The sequence below is a fragment of the Trachypithecus francoisi genome, unplaced genomic scaffold, assembly GCF_009764315.1.
Source record: "Trachypithecus francoisi isolate TF-2019V2 unplaced genomic scaffold, Tfra_2.0 Contig01579, whole genome shotgun sequence".
Classification (NCBI taxonomy): domain Eukaryota; kingdom Metazoa; phylum Chordata; class Mammalia; order Primates; family Cercopithecidae; genus Trachypithecus; species Trachypithecus francoisi.
Genome location: NW_022681442.1, coordinates 21,592,508 through 21,615,879, shown reverse-complemented (window position 1 = coordinate 21,615,879; position 23,372 = coordinate 21,592,508). Strand labels below are relative to the sequence as shown.

The window sequence follows — 23,372 nt, the reverse complement described above, 5'->3', positions numbered from 1 at the left end:
AAAGGGCAAATGACCAGGTATTTTAAAAGCCAGGTATTTTAAGAAGACATTATCTGCCCCACAAAGAGTAACTGGCCAAAAGAATAGCTCAATGATGTGGGCATGCAAGGTGCAGCAATGAACCACAGCATAACACAGATCCCTGGTCTATGTCCAATGTCACGGGAGTAGACTGATTCTTTCTCCTTCAAGGAAAAATGGCCTCGCTTAAACTTCCTCATACACTACTTCCCTGGATAAAGCGGAATGTCATATGGGAGAAATGCCTCCTGATGGGTACACTTTATGTGGACAGGAAAGACAGCATGACCTAGAATTACTTGGCAGGAAGCCATAGCCTTGGACTCCCAAGAGTACGAAATGACATATTACTGGAAAGCCCCTTGCTAAGTCCCTGGAAGCTGTGCCCAAGGGCCATTACAAAAGACACTGGTTCCTATGGGGCAGAGGGATTCTAAGCAGGGTGGCTCCCATGCCCACCTATGTGTTCTCATTTCCTCTCAGCTAAGGCAACACTTACAGGGGCTGGACAAGAGCCCTGGACACTGGAAGGACTCTTCCTGCTGAAGAGACACACTGGACACTGTGCTGATAGGCTGAGTCTCCTTTTCCATATCCATCTGCAAACTGCATAACCCACCCAGTACAGGGCCCATGTGGGTCCTGTGAGTGCGAATGTTTAGCTGAACCAAGGGCACGGATGGTTAAGCAGAGGCACTCAAGCACAGAGGAAAGCCAAGCAGGAAGTGGATGGCCTTTCTCGTCACCCACCTGTGAGCTGGAACAGGCAGGAGGCTTCTAGCTGGGAGAATCCCGTTCCACAGCTCCTGTGGAAGGGAAGGTCCTTGACCCCCAAAGACCCTTTCCTTTATAGTGCCAAGAACAAGGCCCAAGTGGGCACCAGTGAGGAAATTTTCCTGCCTTGAGAGGCACTCAAAGGCCAGTGGCTGCCTCAAATAACAAAATCTTATTGCTAGAGTAACCCATCGTGCTTACCCTGCCTTCGGCTCCCACCAGTCATTTGCTTTTCATTGAAACTTCTGACCCCTGCCTTGCTCTGGAATTTGTGTCCTCCTGGCTTCCAGTTTCCTGGTTCGGGAACTGTTTTGTCTGTCTAGTGCTAACAGTTCCTACCCCACTTCTTACCCTTGTTTCTGCTCTGACCTTGATCATCTGTGTGACTCTTCAGGCCTTACTCATGTCCCCAGGACTGCGATCTCACCTGGCCTTACCAGTCCAGGGTCTGAAGGAGTTAAGACCCATAACCCTCTGAGCTAAGCAAGTAAGCACTGTTGTGCCCCAGGCCTTGTGAAGGGTTTCACTGCCCCAGAGTGACCACAGTAGTAACCGAGAAGGGCTGGTACTATCTTTCTCCTTGTCTGTGTGAAAATGGGACAGACGATAATAGATTTTGCTTTGCATTTCGTTACTGTTTCATGTAACACAAGAAAACAATCTGGTATGTACAGTGGCCAAGAGGCCCCACCATCCATCTGGCTTTTTGTAGGGAACACACATAGGCTCATATTTGCTAAACACGCCTCAGTGCAGCTATGGAGGAACAGTGCAGCTAAACAATGGCATACGAGTTCCACCCACAAAACCCTACAGCCCTAGAATGGCTGTAGGGAACAGGACTATCTCCACCTGGAGGCCCAACAAATACAGGAAAAGCTCAAGAGTCCTCAGAAAACCTAGGGCTTTCAGACTCAACTGGCCTAGACCTCTAAATTTAAAAATTACAAAGTGAAAATGAATTAGAGAATTTAGGATTTAGAGAATGGATTAGAACTAGTTAGGGTAGTCTCCATCTCCCCTAGTAACATACCTGCCCACCAAGACTTCCCCATTACCTCTTTGTCTGTAAGAGAATCCACATCTATCATTTTGGTCTGAATTGGAACCAAAGTTAGAGGTTCAAAGGTCAGGCTTCCCCGGTTATTAAAATTGTACTGTGGGAGAAAGAAGAAAATAGACGTTTTTCCTCCTCTTTACTATGCTGAAGCACCATGAGGTCATTCCATCAGCATGCCATCCCTCAGAGCCAGAGGTAACTGGGAGCCAAGACGTGGTGAGCTGGTCACCACTTTTCACAGACACACAGGAAACCTGATGCCACTTTAAGAGCTCCTCCACTGGGCAAACAACGGCCTGTGCCATCAGGAACGGCCAAACAAAGGGTGCTGAGGGGCTCCCAGCAGCAGTTCCACAAGGCTAATGTCTACTGTGACCGGAAACAGGGGCAGGGCATGGGGGTGTCTGGGCTCAAGGGCATCTCTGGTTTTGATTCTCTAGGATGCAGGGGTGTAAGTCCTCAATCTCATTTTTTTAGCAGTCAACTGTGTGGCCTGCCTTGACCCAGCCAGGCCCGTCAGGTGACAACACATCTATCCACTGGAGCACACAAGAACATGTTGGGTTTCTGTTCATGGCAGCTTTTGGGAATGAGATGGGAGGTCACTTCCAAGAATAGTGACTTCCATGCCAAAGCAGACAGCAAATCCCCGCAGTCAACCTCCTTGCTGACACAGGAAGCTACTTCCCTCCAATTGTTCAATTCCACCAATGGAGGAGGCACAAACAGGTCTTTTAGGTAAAGCCTAGGGCCTAAAACCCTGCAGCCTTGGTAACACTGATGGGGGAAGAGGGTGAAACACCTGTCTTGTATTGCCTTTGAGGCTGACCCTTAGATAACTCAGGGTTCCTCAACTTTTACCTAATAAAAGTCACCTGGGGAGGGTGACAAAATTACAGCTTCCAGGCCCCCCACCCTGGAGATTCTAGGGTCTGGGATGGGCCTGGAAATTAGCACCTTGAACAAGCATCCCCAGCAGAAGAGACAACAGGCCGCCTATAGGAAACTCTGAGCCCCAAATTATGTGAAGCAAGCATCAGCCTGATGGTCCGTGAATCCCAGTTCTGGATCCCAGTTCATTAAGGATTTTCTTTCTGGCTGTACAGGCAAGGAGTGTGGTTTCCAGGAAAGTCCCTGATATCTGGAGAAGAAGGCTCCACGTCGGCCCCAGAATGGCATACTCTCGGCTCCAAAGACATTAAGTCTTCATCTTCCCACATTAAGGAACAGGAAAAAAATTTTTAATAAATACTCACCTTGGTCTTCACAGGAACCACAAGAACAACATTCTCAATGCGAATTCCAAAAGCCCCATCTTCATAATACCCAGGCTCTAAAACAAACCAAATCCCAAAAATGAGAAGCAGCCCACAATGACGATGTCCACAGAGAGAACCTTTCACTCCTGGGATGACTGCCCTACTCCAGAGGAGAAGAAATAGGTGAAGGGCCCACTCTATCCGGTGTAAGAGCCCAGAGATGCCACCTTCTCTCATATGGCCACTTTTTTATAAGCATTTGAGGTACAGAAAGCTAGACTCTGAAGTCCCTGCACACTGGCTACGGGGTAAGGAGTACAATAACAGTGGATCCACTAAATAAATCATGGTTCACATCCATAAGACACAATAATGAAGGCATTAAAATATATTTACAAAGACTTGGCAATGACCTGGGGAAAGCAGTATATCAAGTAAGAAAGCAGAACATAGACAAGACGCCCAGTATGATCTCAGTGGTTTTTTTTTTAAAAATGGTATCTACATATCTGAAAGACCAAAAGCTAATACAGCAAAACATTAAGTCATGTTTCCCCTGAGTGGTTAGATTGCAAATGATTTTCATTTTCTTTTTACACAGTTCCCATCTCATTTTTTCTAAAATGAACTTGTATCAGTTCTATAATCAGAAAACTTCATTACTGTTAGGAAGGGAAAATTATTGCCAATTTAAACTAATTAAAAAATAAAAAACAACAAATAGCTTTCAAAAAGGCTCAAGGATCCATGCATGCCCTATATGTGATGGATGCTTACCATCGGTGACAATCATGCCGGCCTCCAAGGGCTCATCAGAGAATGTTTTGTAACTGATGCCGCAAGGACCTTCATGGACATTCAAAAAAGACCCAACACCATGTCCAGTCCCGTGCAAGTAATCTAGGCCTGAATCCCATAAAGCTGAACGGGCAAAGGAGTCAAGAAGGTGACCTGCAAGATAGAAAGAGCCACTTAATGATATTTGTACAGAGCTTTAAGACATTAGATTTATTACGTTTGGCTCCAGAACGTGAAACAGAAACCAACAGGTAAGTTACTGGAGGGTTCAGATTTCAGCACAGCACAAGGAAGAACTTTCTAACGATCAGCTCTCCTGAGGAACAATCAAAGTTCAGTCTGAAGCTAGGCAATCATCCATTCAGGATGCTGGTGAGGCGCGATAGACACCTACAGCACACAGAGGCCACAGAAGACAAGGACATTCCCTTCCCAGCTCTGCGACCCTAAGGTTTCAGAATTACAAAGATGAGACTCTAACCAGACTGCAAGCAGGCAGGCAGGAATGACAGATGAGGCAACTGAGGCCTAGGGAGATGAGTGCACATCTCATCTGCCCAGAAGCAAGGCAGACCGGGTCTCGTCAATGCCCAGTCCAATGCTCCACCTACCAGGCCTCAAGCAAAGCAGCACATAGCTGAAGTCAGGGCCCCAGTAAAATAAACCCTAAAAATCCAGAAAGGAAGCACTCAGTACTAAAGGGCAGACAGGAGGCTGCACCAACTTAGACTCAGGCCCTGTGACCTTCCCATCTGGTTTGGCCTCTCCTGGGGGCCATCCACATGTGTCATCCAATACCTAAGTGGTCAGGAGAAAGGTGCACAGTGGGTACTGGGCCCAGTCCTAACCCCAGCTCCCTGAGGCCTCTGGGCTCAGTCAGTGGGTTCTGCAGACTCACCCCATGAGCACCTGGCTGGGCCTGAAGTGGGCTGGGGACCTCACAGTGAGGGAAGGACATGTTCTTTCACTCAAACATAGACATATTTGATTCTCGAACAAGAAAAAGAGCCTGCCATGTGACAGAATGCACCACCTACCTTTGGTTCCAGTCGGGAAAACAGCTGCACTCACAGCTATATGGCCCTTGAGGACATATGTGAAGCATTCCTGCAAAGAAAACCCAGGGGCATGTTGCAGAATGGGGACAGATGCCTAATCCTGTAGTTTTCTGGTAGTTCACAAAATCCTGCCTGCTAAAGTTTTTAGCAATATCACAGAGACAACGTAAGTAAAAAGAAAAAAATCTGGTGGAAAAAAAGCCTGGCCATGGGGCCAATTTCCCAGAAAATCTTGAAATTCAATTTAGTAGAAGAGCACTGTCAGAGAGATGACCCCACAGGACTCTATAATGAACACTCTGACATACTCCATCATGTGAGCCTTAGAAAGAACGGAAAAGTAATAAAAAGTACTGATGACCCTAGCTAACATTTACTGAGCGAGTCCTCTGTGCCACACACTATTATAAGCACTGCGTGTTTGATCCCACACTTCACAATGGAGGCACTACTGTTATCCTCGCTTCACAGAGATTCAGTAGCATGCCCAGATCACACAGTGCGGAAGTGGCAGCATCTGGCCTTGGGGCCAAGCCGTCTTGCTTCAGCACCTGTGCTTCCTACCACCATCCTATCTTCAGGGGTTATCCCCACTGTCCGGACAAGAGAAGTGCTACCCAGAAGTGTAGCAGCTTGCCAGTAAGGTGCAGAGTCAGGACTAAAACTCCTTTCTCCTCAGTCTGGTTGAGCTCTTTGAAAAGCACAAAAAGAGTCACACCAAAATAATCCTAGACGCAAGGTCTAAAGTCTTCTAAGGCACTGGTGCATACAAAGAGACAAGGCAAGGGACCAAGACAATGAAACCTGCCCCACTACATTGCATAAAACCCTTTTCCTTGGATAATCTTCCTGAAGGAGCTCCCTTGGACAAACAGATTCATTTAGGTGCTCGATCAGCATTTGCTGAGCAGTGACTATGATCCAGGAACTGGCTGGGCTCAAGGGAATTCACAGCCAGCTGGGAAGGTGAGTCCTTTTATTCTTATTTTTATGGATGGTGACTGCTTTGTTCAACGTCAGAGCTAGTAAATGGCAGAGAAGCTCTGAAGCCAGGTGTCTCCAGACCCCTGGTACACATCTCTCCGCCTCACAGCTCTCTTTCCCCTTTCCATGCCAATCATACCAGAAACTTAATAGAGTCTGTCATTTCGGAAAGTTCCCAGAGAGTTAAGCCTATAAATAAGAATCTCGAAAAAAGAAGGGGGTGGCCTTCAAAATCAAATCTAGACACTGCTTATAAAGCATATATTTCACTATCTCATCCCCAGCCTCAAAGGCATTTCCTGACTCGAGAAGGCCAAAGCTATTATATCTAAACTTGCAACTGAGCTGCCCTAACCAGAGCAGAATGCTTTAAAAATTTCTCCAAATGTCTTACTCCAATAATTAATTACATGAACCTTGTAAAGCAGATAAGTCTGACTCCACAGCAGTGAGTAATTTTACTACCCCACATGTAATTTTTACTTCTTTATACTATCTCTTTTCATAAAAGCAATGCTCTTCTTAAGAAAGCAGAGAGGACCTCTTAAGGTTTTGGCCTCCGCCTTACCTTCTCGTAGGCTGTAGGGGTCCCAAAATGCATCGTCCGTGTCACATCTGTGGTGCCATCCCTTTCCAAAAAAAGGACAGATTGGTTTCCCGTCAAAATAAGCTTTAAGTCAAATATGACACAGGCAAGCATGCAGACAAGTGAGAACCACCACACAATACTGGTGGGCATGTACAATAGCACAGCCATCTTTGAAACTAGTTTGCAGTTCGTTAAAAGGTTAAACATAGTCACCATAGGCCGGGCGCGGTGGCTCAAGCCTGTAATCCCAGCACTTTGGGAGGCCGAGACGGGCGGATCACGAGGTCAGGAGATCGAGACCATCCTGGCTAACACAGTGAAACCCCGTCTCTACTAAAATATACAAAAAATTAGCCGGGCGAGATGGCGGCGCCTGTAGTCCCAGCTACTCGGGAGGCTGAGGCGAGAGAATGGCGTAAACCCGGGAGGCAGAGCTTGCAGTGAGCTGAGATCCGGCCACTGCACTCCAGCCTGGGCGACAGAGCGAGACTCTGTCTCAAAAAAAAAAAAAAAAAAAAAAAAAAAAAAAACATAGTCACCATATGACCCAGTAATTCCACTTCTAGTTATATATCCAAGAGAACCAAAAACATACATCCACACAGAAACTTGTACATGAAGGTTACATTATTCATAACAGCCAAAAGGTGGAAACAGCTGAAATGTCCAACAACTGATGAATAGATAAACAAAATGGGGGATTATCCACACAGTGCAATACTATTCAGTAATAAAAAGGAATGGAGCCGGGCGCGGTGGCTCAAGCCTGTAATCCCAGCACTTTGGGAGGCCGAGATGGGCGGATCACGAGGTCAGGAGATCGAGACCATCCTGGCTAACACGGCGAAACCCCGTCTCTACTAAAAAATACAAAAAAACTAGCCGGGCGAGGTGGTGGGCACCTGTAGTCTCAGCTACTCGGGAGGCTGAGGCAGGAAAATGGCGTAAACCCGGGAGGCGGAGCTTGCAGTGAGCTGAGATCCAGCCACTGCACTCCAGCCTGGGCAACAGAGCGAGACTCCGTCTCAAAAAATAAATAGATAAAAAAAAAAGGAATGGAATACTGATACATGCTGCAACACGGATGAACCTGGAAGACACTGTGCTAAATGACAGAAGCCAGACACAGAAAGCCATACATAATACAATTCCACTTCTATGAAGTGTCCAGGATAGGCAAATCCATAGAAACAAAAAGGAGAGTAGTGGTTCTCCAGGCTATTGGAAAAGGGGGGAGTGACTGCTATTGGGTATGAGGTTTCTTTCTGGGGTAATGAAAATGTTCTAAACTTGATTGTGCTGATGGCTGCAAAACTCTGTGAATACACACACAAACACACACACACACACACAAAATTAATTGTATATTTTAAGTGGGTGAATTACATGGCACATCAATTTTACCCCAGTAAAGTTATTTTAAAAAATGAAACAAAATGTGAATGCAGGGATGGCTAAATAAAGTGGGAGTGACATCAGCCCCTGACACACACATTCTTGGTCTACGAGAGACACTATCACTGGGGTTATGAACAAGACGCAAGAAGGCAAAGAAAACAGGAGACCATCTCTAGCAAAAGAGGGCCAAAACCCAACTCCTCCTGTTAGAACAGCAGGGGCATTCCTGGACAGAGACCCTAAAAGTATCCAAGTACGTATCTTAACACATACTAGACTATATCCCTGACATAGAAAGGATAACTTCTAGAATTCTGCTAAAATTTAGAAGCAAACAAAAGTTTACACCATTACCAAGCAATCCTTAGCTCTAGGCTAATATTATTAACACCCCTGTGTCCCAAGGCCAGGCATGGCTGCCACATAATTGGCTGAGCTCATTCAATAATTAGGTCCTCCCTTAGCCACAGTCCCAAATTCAGTGGGGAATGGAGCAGCATTAAAAGGCCTTGCTCGTGCTCTCTTAACGCAGACAGGGTCTATTCTTACTCCTTCTCTTGGGTTCCGTATCAAGACCCAACCAAATCTTGGGTTCTTCTCTGAGGAACTTTTCCAGAGAAGGTAGCTGTGAAAGCAGCAAAACATGGAGAAGGGAATTCAGAAATCTGGCGGCAGCCCTCATTTCTCACCCATTCATTCAAAATGAATCCCTGACTTCATAAGGCCCTGGGGCGGCTGCAAGTACAGGGAACCGGCAGGCGGCTCATGGGCTGGTGTGGAAAACTTTCAACAGTTCCAAAAGCTTGCTTTATTTCACAGTTGTTTAATGATATTTTTAAAACTTCCGGCCAAGGACTATAACATTTCCATCAAACAGTCTTTTGTGAGAACAGAGTCACAATTGGGCTATTTCAAATAGGGGTGAAAAAAAGGACAAGACATAGGAACGATTCCATTAGTGGCCAGCACAGGGTGTGATGACCAGCTGAGTACTCTCAGCTGGAGCTCAGCTGTCCACCTTCTCAACTGCCTTGAATCACAGAGTCAAGTTCCACAGCAGTCCTGGTTTACTTACTTGTATTGAGCACCCGAGTCAATGAGGTACACCTCATCCAGAGACAAGGTCCTGTTCGTCTCTGGGACTGGCCTAACAAAGTTAATTAAAAATTAATTATTCCACAAATGTAAACACTTAGTGAATCTGGGAGGAGGACACACAAGAGCTCTTTATACTATTCTTGCAACTTACATAAGCCTGAAATCATATCAAAATAAGTTACCCAATAAATGAATTATTTCACCTAATATTAAACTTCTACTTTTCAAAAATCCAATCAACCTATCTCCCCAACTGAGATAAAGAGCTCAAGAGGGGAAAAATAACACATTTCTTTATGTCTACCTCTGTTTGTGTCTGGAATAAAACAGGTGTTCAAAAGATAATTGTCAAAGCTAAAAAAAATGAGAATCCTTAGAAGCAACAGGACCTAGCTAGAGTCCTGGGAACTGGGACAGGAGCAGCCTGGAGTCACTGCACACTTGCTTGTCTCTGGGAGCCCCAGGCCCCTGCCTCAGCCTCCAGGCCCCTCCTTCAGCCCTGACCCCAGCAGGTACCTCCCCACTCGCTCCCCAGACCACTGGACAGGCAGGAGTCAATGTCTCAATTTGGGAGAAAAACTAAAGGAATTTTGCTGGGAAAAGGAATGGATCATGATATTCTTCTGCTGGAGCACTTTTTTCAAACAAACATGAGGAATTTTCAAAAAGTGATCGCTTTCCCCACGCCATTTTCGAAACAGTATCACTGCACTGGGAAACGCCCGAAGGGAAGAGAGCACTCCATGCCTCTGCCCTGCAGCTGAAGTGAGGTTGTCCTCCATCTCCAGGTACCACCCCCTCTTCAGCAATAAGGGCACCAGTCCACACACAAGCTGAACAACTGAAAAAGACAACCGGTGCCCTCCAGAACCCTGCCTCTAAACAGGCTTCCAACCACCCACAATGAAGAAATGCCAAAGCAGGGGCAAATTTCTTCCCCACTGGCTGAAATTGTTTAATGTTTTAATTATACACAAAATTCTAGGATAGTATCCAGCCAGGAAATTCATCCTGAGTTAAACAAAAACTGAAGTCCCTCTGATATTTTTATCTGGAACAGAAGCATTAAGCGAGGGAACTGTACTGTCACATCTGTGACTGTCTCCCACACACAGCTTCAAAATCTGCCCCAAGACGAAAACTCTAAAAGCAATTATTCAAAGGGGGAAAAATGTGTGCCCAAGCACAGCACAGAGAGACAGTGTTCTTTCACTGGCTGTGCATATCACAGATGGGGAAGCACAGAACTCAAAATACCCAATGCAAAGCAAAGCAGTTTGAATCAGGCAGAGCCGAGGCTGAAGCCCAACGGCCATACCTAATGACATTTCCCACCATCCTGTCTTAGGACTGACAGGAAGATCTGTCAATCCTAAACATATCAGTGCCCCTCTGTCTCACAGGGAAGGGAGGCTCGGCCCTGTGGGTCCATGGGTTCTTGTAGACCATGTGGCAAAAATACTACATACTGGGATGCCAGGCTTCAGGCTCAGGGAGACAGGAAGAGAGGGCACTCTCCACCCAAAACAGGTTGCCCCACAACCTAGTGCTAAGGTTTTTTGGTATGTAACTGACGGAGCTCACAAGATATACGGACTAGTACAAAACAACTGCTGTTACCAGGAAAGAAAACCACTCAAAAATTCCAGCCATGGGTCAGGCACAGTGGCTCACGCCTATAATCCCAGCACTTTAGGAGGCTGAGGCAAGAGGACTGCTTGAGTCCAGAAATTTGAGACATGCCTGGGCAACACATCAAGATCCTCGTCTCTACAAAAAAAAATGTAAAAATTAGCCAGGAGTGGTAGCACACGCCTTTAGTCCCAGCTACTCAGGAGGCTGAGGCAGGAGAACTGCTTGAGTCTAGGAATTCAAACTTGTAATGAGTCGTGACAGCACCACCGCACTCCAGCCTGGGCAGCAGAGCAAGACCTTGTCTTTAAAAAAAAAAAAAAAAAAAACCCCACAGGGCGCAGTGGCTCACGCCTGTAAACCCAGCACTTTGGGAGGCCAAGACGGGCGGATCACGAGGTCAGGAGATTGAGACCATCCTGGCGAACACGGTGAAACCCCGTCTCTACTAAAAATACAAAAAAAAAAAAAAAATTAGCCGGGCATGGTGGTGGGCGCCTGTAGTCCCAGCTTCTAGGGAGGCTGAGGCAGGAGAATGGCGTGAACCTGGGAGGCGGCAGAGCTTGCATTGAGCGGCGATCGCGCGACTGCACTCCAGCCTGGGTGACACAGCAAGACTCCATCTCAAAAAAAAAAAAAAAAAAAAAAAACCAGTCATCAAGATGCAAGGGCTATACATATAGTTCCTGCAGCTTCAAAAAGGAAAGAGGGACACCCAGCTGACTACAATGTAGAGAATGCCAGTGCCATACTGAGCCTAAAAGGAGGCTCCCAAAAGGCAGAGACTTGGGGATTGGGAGAAAATAAAACCTTAGAGGTCTTATTTCTCTTCATTTTACAGTCTCAACAGACAGATGAAGGTGGGCACAGAGGCCTCTGGTAAAATAATGTCACCCCTGCTCAGGCTCCTGTGCAGAAGCAGCAATGCCCGGCAGCATGCTCCTCCGCATGCCTTACGCGTAGTGAATGATGGCGCCGTTGGGTCCCGTACTGGAAATTGTTGGGAAGCTCAGGTCCACAAAGTCGGCCTGTTGCCTGTAACAGAAAGACAGAAGCAGAGTGGCTTAAAGGTTTTTACTGTGCTAAGATTCAGGGCCCTTCCAGCCTCATTCAACTTGCAAGAAAATCAGCATGAGGTTCCTGGGTCCCCCCAAATGGATCCTTACCTGCGAAACTCCTCAGCTTTGTCAGCAGCCGAGATCTCTGTCACACCACCTTTGGGAACCTATGAGAAAATTGCTTATAATCATCTGGTGAGATAAATTCATGTGTGCCTCTTACAAATTAGAGGAGATACTTTAAAAGCTTACTTTTTCCTCAATTTCTTCATCCCAACTGCCCAATCTACAAGACACATCCTTAGCAAGGGAGAACTCCCAAAGGTTCTCACCAAAGCTATCTAAAATAGAACCGTTTCTATTCATTTAATTTTTCACTCAACTATTGTGCTTCAATATTGTATCCTAAAACCTCCCAAAACAATGTATCTAAGTTTAAAAATTCAAAAGCATCCCCTCCTAAGAAATCATCCTAAGAAAATCATTCTAGAGAAATAAAAAAGATAAATGCAGAGATACTATTGCAGGATTACTGATAACAGCAAAAAATTAAAAACAACCCGAACATTTAAAAATAGGAGGACTGGGTTAGTAAATCAGAACAGCCACTAGATGAGTTTTCATTTGGATGCTTTTTTAAGGCCTCAACGTAAATGGAAAAGGTTCACACTATGAGTCTAAGAGAATAAAATAAACAAAACACAAAATCATATCTAAACCAGGTGTGATGGCTCACACCTATATTCCTAGCACTTTGGGAGGTCAAGATAGCCCAGGAGTTTGAGATCAGCCTGGGCAACATGGCAAAACCCCATCTCTACAAAAAAAAAAAACAGAAAAAAATCAGCTGGGCGTGATGATGCACTCCTGAAGTCCCAACTACTCGGGAGGCTGAGGTGGGAGTATCACCTGAGCTTGGGGAGGCTGAGGCTGCAGTGAGCTGTGATCACACCACTACTCTCCAGCCCGTGCAACAGATGAGACCCCATCTCAAAAAAAAAAAAAAGAAAAAGAAAAAAAAATGTATCTGCACACTAAGAGACATGTAAAAATAATTTATATTTTTAAAAATAATTTACGGCCAGGGGTGGTGGCTCACGCCTGTAATCCCAGCACTTTGGGAGGCCGAGGTGGGTGGATCATGAGGTCAGGAGATCAAGACGACGGTGAAACCCCGTCTCTACTAAAAATACAAAAAATTAGCTGGGTGTGGTGGTGGGTACCTGTAGTCCCAGCTACTTGGGAGGCTGAGGCAGGAGAATGGCGTGAACCTAGGAGGCAGAGCTTTCAGTGAGCAGAGATTGTGCCACCGCACTCTAGCCTGGGTGACAGAGCAAGACTCCATCTCAAAAAAAATAAAAATAAAAAATAATAATAATAATTTACACAGATGAACAATCACCAGAAGGAAACATGAGGAAAAAAGTTACACTGGTGGGAATAAAGACAATATTTTCTTTTTCCAATTAAAGAGTTGTTTATACAGTACTTAAAGGGAACATGATATTGTTTAACAACAGCACAGAGAAACCACCCTCTTGCCAATCAGAGCAAGAAATTAACGGCCAAGAGTCAATTTAATATAAAAAGGTTCATGGCTTAAACTGAAGTTCAAAATGTACACAAAGATCTTTTTCTCCTAATACAATCAGCTTGCCTATAATAATATTATGAATCATTTTTCCTTATAATGAAATTCCACTTAGTTATGATTCCCTAACCCAAAAAGCATCCACTCTATTATGGAACTTCTTTCTTCATTCTTGTTACCATTTTCATAATTAAGGAATTTTGAAATCTACACACACCAAATTTCCAGAGAGTATTATTAAAATAGAGCCCAAAAATTTGATCAAGATCTCAGACCTCATGGTCAGCAGAGCATGGGGGATGCTAGAGTTAGAATCACATATAGGTAGGTCTGAATAATGTATACCCACATATTAAACAAAGACTAAGAACCAACCTCTTTCTCCAGCCAGTTAAAGAGTTCACAGAGGGCAACAGCATCTTTAATCTGTGCAAACAATGGAGACATTTTTTTAAGTTATTACTGAAAGTCACATGACCAGATTCAGAGCCTAGCCCTAATGCAATACTGAGAAGGCTGTACCTGCAGGGTCACACACCATCAGCAACCAGAGCTTTACATGTGGACATTTCTGGGAAGCCGGTGTGTGCAGCAACTCCCATTATCGGGGAAAGGCTCCTCTGCTATTCGGTAGCTCAGGTACAATCAGGAAAGGCCCCACCTCAGAGCACAGGGAGCTCCTCCAAAAGGTTAACTTAAAGGTTAAGAACCCTACAGGGGCCAGGAAAAAATAGGCCACTATCAAAAGCCACCTCTGAGCCCAAAATCTTTCAAGACCCATCCTTTGTTCTGAAACACAATCTGGCTCTTTTATGAGGCTTCATCAGCATCATGTCATCACCATCATCTACACTATTATCATCAATATCTCCTTTTGTGTTGTGTATTATACTTTGTAAAGATCTAATCCATCAAGTATTTTATTTCATTCCCTCATTAACTCTGGAAGGCCAGGAGGCTGAGGCTCAGAGAGATTCTAACCTTGTGCCAGGCTCAATGCCACAGAGGAGGTGAAGGAGCCAGGCCTTCTGACCACCTCACATCCCATCTTCTGCACCAGCTCCTCTACTCACGTGAGCCCGCCTCATGCCTTCTGACTCGGCTGAATTCTTCACAGCTTTGGCGATGCAGATGGGGGTGTAAGGCATACAGCAGCGGTGGTCCTAGAGGCAAAGGGCAGTAGGGTGGGAAACCAAACCTGCTGCACCCACCCAAGACCAAGGCAACAACCTGTTTGCTTAGCAAAACTTACTTTAGACCAATCATTTGAAGAGCTTCCCCTGGGGACCCACATAGCTGTCCCCTGGGGCCCCAATGACCTGTACCTTTTGATTGATGACCCTGAGCTTAAGCTCAACCAAAAAGAGTAGGTACATCAAACAAGGTGTCTCTCTTCCATCCCTCACTCCCTTAGCTCTTTGAGACTGCTGGCTGCCTGCCATCAGCAAGACATTGCTTTCCAAGCCACTGTGGTTGTGGTTAGAGTTCACTAACCACTGAAAGCTTGACCGAAATCACCCTTCTCTTGCTGTACAAAAGGGGCTTTTTCTCCCTGTCTGGCGATGCACATGACCTGATGAGTGAGGTCTCCTGCTCCCTCCCTTCCCACCCAGTGGTCCTATCTCAGCTACTGATAATGATCTGATATTAAAAGGCTAGAGAAGACCCTTTCCAATTTGAGAACAAGTTAGAATCCAGCAGACGGGCCTCAGCACACCTGACACTTGCACAGAGCTTCTCAAATTGCTTTCGTGATCTTATCTCCTTTTCTCTTTCTCTCCAGAGAGAGAAGAGAGAGAGAGGAGGAGTGACACTGTGTGTGATGGTGGCAGGGGTACAATGGCAAGCCAGATCTAGACAGCCAGGCCTGGTCTCTTCCCAGGATGGCCCACTGATCAGTGGAGAAGAGAGAACATCACTGGGCTTGCCAAAGGCCACTTGGCAGCCAGAGGCCAAGGGCAGGACAGTAGAAAAGCCTACCTCTAAAGAGGCCTGGATTCTAGTCCTATCCCAGACCCTAATTAAAATGAGGCAACAAGTGTCAGCTGCTTAGCACTGCCCAGCAAGGGCTCAGTAAAGGACAAGCCTATCACTATCACTTGAATTTGACAAGTCCCCAACTCCCCAATCCTCTCTGGGCCTCAAGTGTCCTTAGCTATAAAATGTGGTGGGGCAGAAGGAGGGGGTAGAGAAGCATTTCCCAAGCTTCAAGCATTCTCATACCACCTGCACAGTTTTTACCCTAGCTTCTTATCCATTGTACCCTTATTCACTTAGTACTTTTCTTTTTTTTTTTTTTTTTTTTTTTTTTTTTTTTTTTTTGAGGCAGAGTCTAGCTCTGTCGCCCGGGCTGGAGTGCAGTGGCCGGATCTCAGCTCACTGCAAGCTCCGCCTCCCGGGTTCACGCCATTCTCCTGCCTCAGCCTCCCGAGTAGCTGGGACTACAGGCGCCCGCCACCTCGCCCGGCTAGTTTTTGTATTTTTAGTAGAGACGGGGTTTCACTGTGTTAGCCAGGATGGTCTCGATCTCCTGACCTCGTGATCCGCCCGTCTCGGCCTCCCAAAGTGCTGGGATTACAGGCTTTTCTTTAGACCATCTTTAAATCAGCTTTATTAAATTCAACTTTATTTTAAATAATTATAGTATCACGAACTCATGCTAGTTATGGTTTTTCTACTATATGCTAAATGCTGTTAAAACAGATACATTTAAGTAAACTAAATAATAATGTGTACCACCTAAAATAATCTCTCATGCCACGCTCTGGAAAACGCAAGACTCAACAAGCAATAAGGGCCCTCAGGCTCTTGATATGGCTCCAGCTCTAAGGCCTCATCCAGGGAGACCACAGTTCTGATCCAACGGGCAGCCTCAGAAATCTGCCTCTGCTCCAAAGACAATACCAGAACTGGGAAGAGGGTGGCAGAGTTTAGATGGATCAAAGTGGGGCCACCAACCTTGGGGATGGCCTCGCTCACAGCATAGCTGGCCTTGTCGCTGACCCACACCTTCTCCCTTGGGGAGAGATCAGCACACAGGGCCTTGAGTTCGCTCAGGATGGATTTGTAGGGATGCACCTGGATCCTGTATTCGGCCTCCAGACCCAAGTCAAGTAGCAGGTGCTCCTTCACACTGGGGGCATCTATGCGGTCACCATCAATGAAGAGCCTGCAGATGGAGGAGAGGTAGGTGGCAGCAAAAGGAGGGAACATGAGTGAGAGGGTGGCAACACAGACACACATACACATCAGGCTCTGTTTCCTGGCAACCAAAATGAAGCCCCTTTTCTCTCCTCCCCACTCCTTTCCCAAATCCTGCCCTCCAAGTTGCATTCCCTGTCCCTGTTTATGTTGTCATCATCCACCCAATTCGCCAAGCCAGAAATCTGGGCATTTCATTCATTGATAACCCTCTTCCCGTCCTTCATTAAGACCTTGGGGCCGGGCGCGGTGGCTCAAGCCTGTAATCCCAGCACTTTGGGAGGCCGAGACGGGCGGATCACGAGGTCAGGAGATCGAGACCATCCTGGCTAACACGGTGAAACCCCGTCTCTACTAAAACATACAAAAACTAGCCAGGCAAGATGGCGGGCGCCTGTAGTCCTAGCTACTCGGGAGGCTGAGGCAGGAGAATGGCGTAAACCTGGGAGGCGGAGCTTGCAGTGAGCTGAGATCCGGCCACTGCACTCCAGCCCGGGCGACAGAGCGAGACTCCGCCTCAAAAAAAAAAAAAAAAGAAAAGAAAAAAGACCTTGGGACCCACAGCCTAAATCTCCATCTAATCTGTCCAGCTCAACTACAGCCTCGCCCAGTCACCACTCAGGTTCAGGTCCCACCATCTCTCACTTGGGTTAGTGCCACAGCCTCTAAGTCTCTCCCCGTCTACCAATGTTTCAGTCCTATTATTCTTTACAAGTTGTACGTCTAACACGTGGTTCCCTCTGAAAAATTCTTTCAACAGCTTCCCACTATTCTTGTTCAGAACAAGAACCCAAGCTCCTGAATGTGGCCCCCAAGGCCTTTCTTTCCTGTGGCCCCTGCTCACACTCTGTCCTCACTATGTTCTGACCTCACTGAATCTCTTCAGGGCCCCATATGCACTGTGCTCTCTACTGCCCAGAGTGTCTGAAAATGTTGTTCCCTCTGCTTGGATCACGGTTCCCCGCTCCTCCTCACCCTGCCATTCACCTAACTCACCCACATTTATCCTTACTCTCTGCTTCCATATTACTTTCCCTAAGAGGCTCCTCTGATCTCCAAGCCTAGGTCAGGCCCCTCTCATAACACCTACATCCTTCCCACAGGCAGACTGGTGCCCACTTATGTGCCCAAATACTTTAGAAAGAAGACATGCTCATCTCCCTGACTCCAACCCAGGACCCCGTCCTGTTTCAGTCACCCTAGCACCTAACAGAGACCCTAAGCACATCACCGGCACTTAATAAATGTGTTGTCTTCATACAAAAAGCTATTTAACTAGAACAGTAATGAAAAAAAGGCTACAAGAAATGCTTTGAAAAAATAAACTGACAATTCAACAAAGCGTAGCTGGAGGGGTTTTCCCATATTATTTTTGACCTTCAAAATGACTGCATTTATTTGCATTGTGGACCCAGAATTGTACAGTTGAACACATATACCCCTTTACACCGGCTGCTAGAAAACTTGCCAAAGAATGTGTGGCCTGAACAAGACCTTGCAGCAAAAATGTTGTGAACTAACCTCACTCCAGCTTGGTCCTAACGTCCTCATCTACTTGTTTTTTAGTCTCATAGTACTACAGACACTTTCATGCGTTTCAAATCATTTTGGGGGCTCAAAGAGAGGCAGGATATAAATAAACACCTACTGCTAAGGAAGACAAGAAGGGAAAATGTGAAAAGGGCAAGAAAAAAGAAGCACATCCGTGAACTATCAGACAGTGACGGGTGGGCCAGGACCAGAAAGGGCACACGAGGGCTCTGAGGAGCTGTGGAAGGGAGTTCCAGAAGCGGGGCAAACACTCACATGATCGTCTCTAGTCCTATGATTGCGTAGGAGAAAAATACTGGATTGTGCTCCACATCTGATCCTCGGAGATTAAATAGCCCTAGAAAAGAAATCAAAGTCCCTGTCACCTGTCTGACTTAAGATTTTAAGGGGTCGCTTGTCGGGGGAGGGAAGAGCTTCAGCTTGGAGTCCAGCTGCTGTGGAAGGATTCAATGGAATCGCACAGAAAGGCTGGAAGCCTGACTCCCGTCTGGTGCCACCTCTGAACTGCAATTGCTCATGTCCACCACGTGAGGGCACCAGAGCTGTTTCTCATGCTTCCATATCACTGCCGGGAGAAGGGAATAAAAGTTATCAGTCAAAATCCTGAGAACTGCCCCCACAAGCAGTTGAAATGATCCGCCTAGTGCTGACCTGCCAGGCCTGGCCTTGAAGCCGACAAACCTCTAGCACTCCCAAATAACAGGGAAGGAGACAAGCACTCTCTCCCTTCTGAGGCAGATGACCTAGGGTAGAAAAACTGAGACCCTCACACAAGGGAAGCCAGGCAAGCCTCCTCTGTAAGGGTCAGTGAGCCCCATGGAGACAGAGCTTCCTGTCAGAGGTGGAAAGAAAAGCAGTGAGTCAGCGAGGCTGCAGCTCGCGAATGAAATCAGAGCCTGCAGCCCACCCACGGGTCTGCTCCGGCACCACGACTGGGTGGAGGACCTGCGGACAGCCAGGTCAGCCAGGTTCAGTGATGTTGCTGAACGTCTGAGAACTAGAGAGACCAAGAGAGAGCACAGTTCCGGTCCCACGACTTCCAGCTTCCATCACTTGTTCTCATGAGGATCAGAGCAAAAAAAGGCCTGGGCATTAAACATACAACCTCTATTTTAAAATAATGGCTTCTCAAAATAAAGTGATGAGGCAACATTTTTTACCTATCGTACTAGTACTTCTTTTTTTTTTTTTTTTTTTTTTTTTTTTTTTTTTTTGAGGCAGAGTCTTGCTCTGTCGCCCAGGCTGGAGTGCTGTGGCCGGATCTCAGCTCACTGCAAGCTCTGCCTCCCGGGTTCACGCCATTCTCCTGCCTCAGCCTCCTGAGTAGCTGGGACTACAGGCGCCTGCCACCACGCCCGGCTAGTTTTTTGTATTTTTTAGTAGAGATGGGGTTTCACCATGTTAGCCAGGATGGTCTCAATCTCCTGACCTCGTGATCCACCCGTCTCGGCCTCCCAAAGTGCTGGGATTACAGGCTTGAGCCACCGCGCCCGGCCGTACTAGCACTTCTTAAAAAATGACAGTAACTGGCGTTAGGGTGTGGCAAGATGGACAAATTCAAATACCAAGGTGCAAACTTTCTGGCAGGCAAAGGGCAAAATGGGTCAAAAGCCCTAAAAGCCAACCAGAAATAGGAAGAAAATTATCAAACACTAAGACATGAATTCATGAACCAAGATTTTGATGGTAGCATCATAATAAATTTTGGGATTACTGCAAATAACCCAAAGGTCATCCTTAGGGAAACAGTTAAATAAATTATGGTATAACCACATGATGGAATATTTAATACTCCCTTAAAATTATGCTTATATATGCTTATAGTATACTGATACAGTGAAAAAAATCAGGCTATAAAATGATACATGCATAGAATACTGACACTGATTATCTCTGAGTAACAGAATTTATGGGTGATTTTTTTTTTTTCTTCTTTTTACTTCCTCTGCATTTTCCAAGTTTTCTATCATGGGATTGTGTTTTTGTTACAATCAGGGAGAGAAAAAAGTTTTCCGTGTGTTTTTCTCTGACGCTGAGGTCATTAAGTTAATTAGGGATGTAGGTCACTGATACACCTGACAATGTTTTGGGGATGGAAGACGCAGGGATTGAAGAGAGAGGACACTGCAGCAGGGTCTCATTCTCTAGCAAGAAGGCAAAAGGATAAAGCAGTGCCTCTTCTCAGTTTCTCTGGGTCAAATCGACTCAGAAACCAGAAGACAGGACAGGAAGGTTCAACCAGATGCCATCAGGTTTTAGATGAAAGAAGGTGCTGAACAATTGCATGAAGGTGGGTTTAGGTCTAAAGATTGAGAAACTGCTATTATATCAAAGGGCTTGGGGAAGAACTTTTGGTTCCTAGTTTTCTGAGGTAGAAATGTTCCCAGAACATTCTCACTATAAAGACCTTAGGAAACTACAGGACAAGTGTAAAGAAAGAAGGCTTCTGCTATGATCCCACTTCTACACCTACAGAGAGGCTGACAGACATAAAATATTTGTAGGAAATGCCCTTCCTTAGAGGTGCCATGGTCCTGAGGGACGGGCCAGAGGTGGGCATCACCCAGCTGTAATAGTGCTCTGGGCAAGCCTCACTCCCCTCCCCAATTCCCTGTAATTCTTTCTCCTTCATCCTAGTTGGCATCTCCTATACCCATTTGGTGACACAGCCTTCTGCTTATTCCCTGGCCACTCAGAAAAGCTGAATGGCATAAGCACACAGATTCCCAGAGACCCAAAGGAGAGATCAGGTAACATGCCCAAACAGCGAAACCAGAGCACTCACACGCAATCTCATCCAAGGCAGTGACCACAAACCACATGACGTTCCTCTCAGCCATTTTCAACCGAAGGTCTGCAACCTTGTCCTTCCAGGAGATACCTGCAAGAAACAAATGTGCTTTAACTCCAGCCCTGGTCCCAGAAAGCAGTAGGAACCCAGTGAAAGAACCTACGCCAAACATCAGCACCACTTCTTACAGGGAGCACGCTATATTTACACAGACAGGAGGCCTGGATTCCAGCCCTATACAAGAGGTGTCCAAGCCACTTAACTGTCATGAGCCTTGATTGCCTCACCAGTAAAATTCATTCATTTACACATCCCACAAATGCCTGTGTAGCATCTAGATCTGCCAGGCATAGATACATGCCAGGCACTCTGCTGGTCACTGTGGTTACAGCTCTGAGCCAGACCCAGTCCCTGTCTTCATGGGGCTTATCATATAGAAGGGAAGACAGACAATGAATCCAGCAATTAACACACTACTGTAAATACTGATGCAATAGGGGACACACAGGGAGCTACATCAACACACCACCCAGCAGAGGGAACTCACCCAGTCTCAGAGGTCAGGGGAACAGCACCCACCCCTTGATGCTCCTGGGGCTGCAAGACTTGCCTTTGGGTGCTAAGACCTAGGAATTCCCTGTAGTCTGACTCTCTGTGATAACCACTTCCAAATCACACTTGCCCTTTCAGACACTGCCAAGGCCTCCCTGCTGCTCTGCAAGATGAAATCGTGGTGCTAGAGGAGCTCACTCCATTGCCACCACAACCACCCTACCAGGGCAGCATTCACAACTCAGGGAACAGCCAACTGGGTGGGCGTCTGTCTTACTCACTCAGCACCTTGCACGGCGTCCTGCGGACAGTAGGCACCCAAATGTGTACTGAACAAAAGCTTTATCACCAACATTTGCTCTCCCCTCTCCTACAAGCAACAAGTCAGAGCTTCTGCTCTAGTGAAAAAAATTTCAAACCACGCTGATAGAAAATATTGAGCCGACCCTGGGCCACTCACTGGACCCATCCTCCCCATTCAGCAATATCCCTCTGGTGAGGATGTCACACAAGAAAGCAGGCTGGGGACGCTTTGAAGATCAGCTCGGGAATGCTGTTTAAAACTTGGCCCAGAATCTAGGCTGTCATGCTTTCTTCCCAGGACCCCTCTGGGCAACCTGCCTACATTCCACAGCCATCTCCCATCTACCTCTGTTTCTACAGCAAGACGCCCTCCCCTGCAGCCCCACCTCCAGGTCTCTCCCTCTGCCCCTTCACTGCTTCATAAATCCACACAATGGTTCAGAGAACATGCTGCTTACCCATCACTATCACACAGGCCAGGGAAACACACCCACACCCCAAAGCCTCTAAAGCAGAAGGTACAAGATGGAGGACAGAGGCCTAGGAAGGTAAATCTACAAATGCTGACATAAGAAGGGAAATGGAACCGAGAAACCTCTATGCTCTATTTCCAATATCAAATATGTGCGAGTGGCAGTTAGCAGCTGAATGGTAAAAAAAAAAACTCAGTCTTTTTAGCAGCACCCAAAAAGTCACCCAAACGAGCTTTGCAAAAATAACCAAAGCCAAACTAAGTGGCAAGTAGGTGGCAACAGTGGAAACAAATAAAGCTCCTGCTTCTTCAAATATCCCACCGAGGCAGAGGAGGGCAAAATCCTCCCGTCAGCTCAAACTCGACTTGGATTCAGAGAAGGAGGTTGGAGACAACAGCAAGAGGTGAGGGGACAATGACGGGGTCCCTGCTGGGTGGAACCATGATTCTGACCTGTGTAATCCAGGCCCAGTGTGAGGAGAGGCTTGCAAGGACGCTCAGGACGGTCTGTCCAGATTTTGTCAACGAGGTTCTCCTTGACAGGAATGAGGTGGTGGCCGGCACTTCTCAGAACCTTGGCCATTTTCTTCCAATAATCTGAGGAGACACATTGTGGCCCAGCCATGAGCCGAACGCCCATTGCAGCGGGGCAGGCAGCAGGGCCTTGAAAGTCCAGAACCTTCAGAAAGGTGGTGCTGCCGCGGCCCAGAGCTGGGTGTGCAGGATGAATAACTGTAAAAGCACATCTTCACCAACAGTGGAACTCTCTCCTCACCTTGACCTCTACTATAAAATCAGTCATGCTGAGCCCCCCAATGCTCCACACCCCACAAGCAAACAAAAAGGATGGAGGGGAGTCTAAAAGCCACTTCCTTACCCAAGCAGAAAGGAACCAAGCTCACTTACCTGTAGGAATGATTAAGGGGTCCACACCAACCCTGGATCCTTCAGGAAGCACACTGACCAGCCAGTCTTCCTGAGTTGGTGTGTCCTTCAGACCTACGCGGGGAAGAACTGATAAGAAACAATTCCCAGTGGGGCCGCGCTTAGTATCCCACCAGAAGGATACAATTCTCTAACATCATGATAGCAGGGTCTTTATTAAGCAGCTTCTTTAAAGTGGATTGATATGACTTAGAAAATCTTTGAACCTCCCTTAATCCTGGAAGGCGACAGAAAGAG

General features: G+C 46.5%; 1 protein-coding gene across 9 annotated transcripts in view; it reads right to left on the bottom strand.

Moving 5' to 3' along the window:
- The window catches only part of XPNPEP1 (X-prolyl aminopeptidase 1), a 64,558-nt gene that overhangs the window by 1,971 nt on the left and 39,215 nt on the right, over window positions 1–23,372 (bottom strand). For all 9 annotated transcript variants that reach the window (XM_033183343.1, XM_033183351.1, XM_033183398.1 and 6 more), the window contains 15 exons: window positions 23,097–23,189; window positions 22,644–22,787; window positions 20,858–20,953; window positions 18,328–18,409; window positions 16,279–16,489; window positions 14,394–14,483; window positions 13,696–13,746; window positions 11,838–11,896; window positions 11,629–11,706; window positions 9,017–9,088; window positions 6,523–6,583; window positions 4,950–5,019; window positions 3,892–4,065; window positions 3,112–3,188; window positions 1,854–1,952 (listed from right to left, as the gene is read on the bottom strand). In XM_033183343.1, coding sequence (XP_033039234.1) covers window positions 1,854–1,952; window positions 3,112–3,188; window positions 3,892–4,065; window positions 4,950–5,019; window positions 6,523–6,583; window positions 9,017–9,088; window positions 11,629–11,706; window positions 11,838–11,896; window positions 13,696–13,746; window positions 14,394–14,483; window positions 16,279–16,489; window positions 18,328–18,409; window positions 20,858–20,953; window positions 22,644–22,787; window positions 23,097–23,189 — 1,457 coding nt within the window. The remainder of the gene's footprint in view (window positions 1–1,853; window positions 1,953–3,111; window positions 3,189–3,891; window positions 4,066–4,949; window positions 5,020–6,522; window positions 6,584–9,016; window positions 9,089–11,628; window positions 11,707–11,837; window positions 11,897–13,695; window positions 13,747–14,393; window positions 14,484–16,278; window positions 16,490–18,327; window positions 18,410–20,857; window positions 20,954–22,643; window positions 22,788–23,096; window positions 23,190–23,372) is intronic.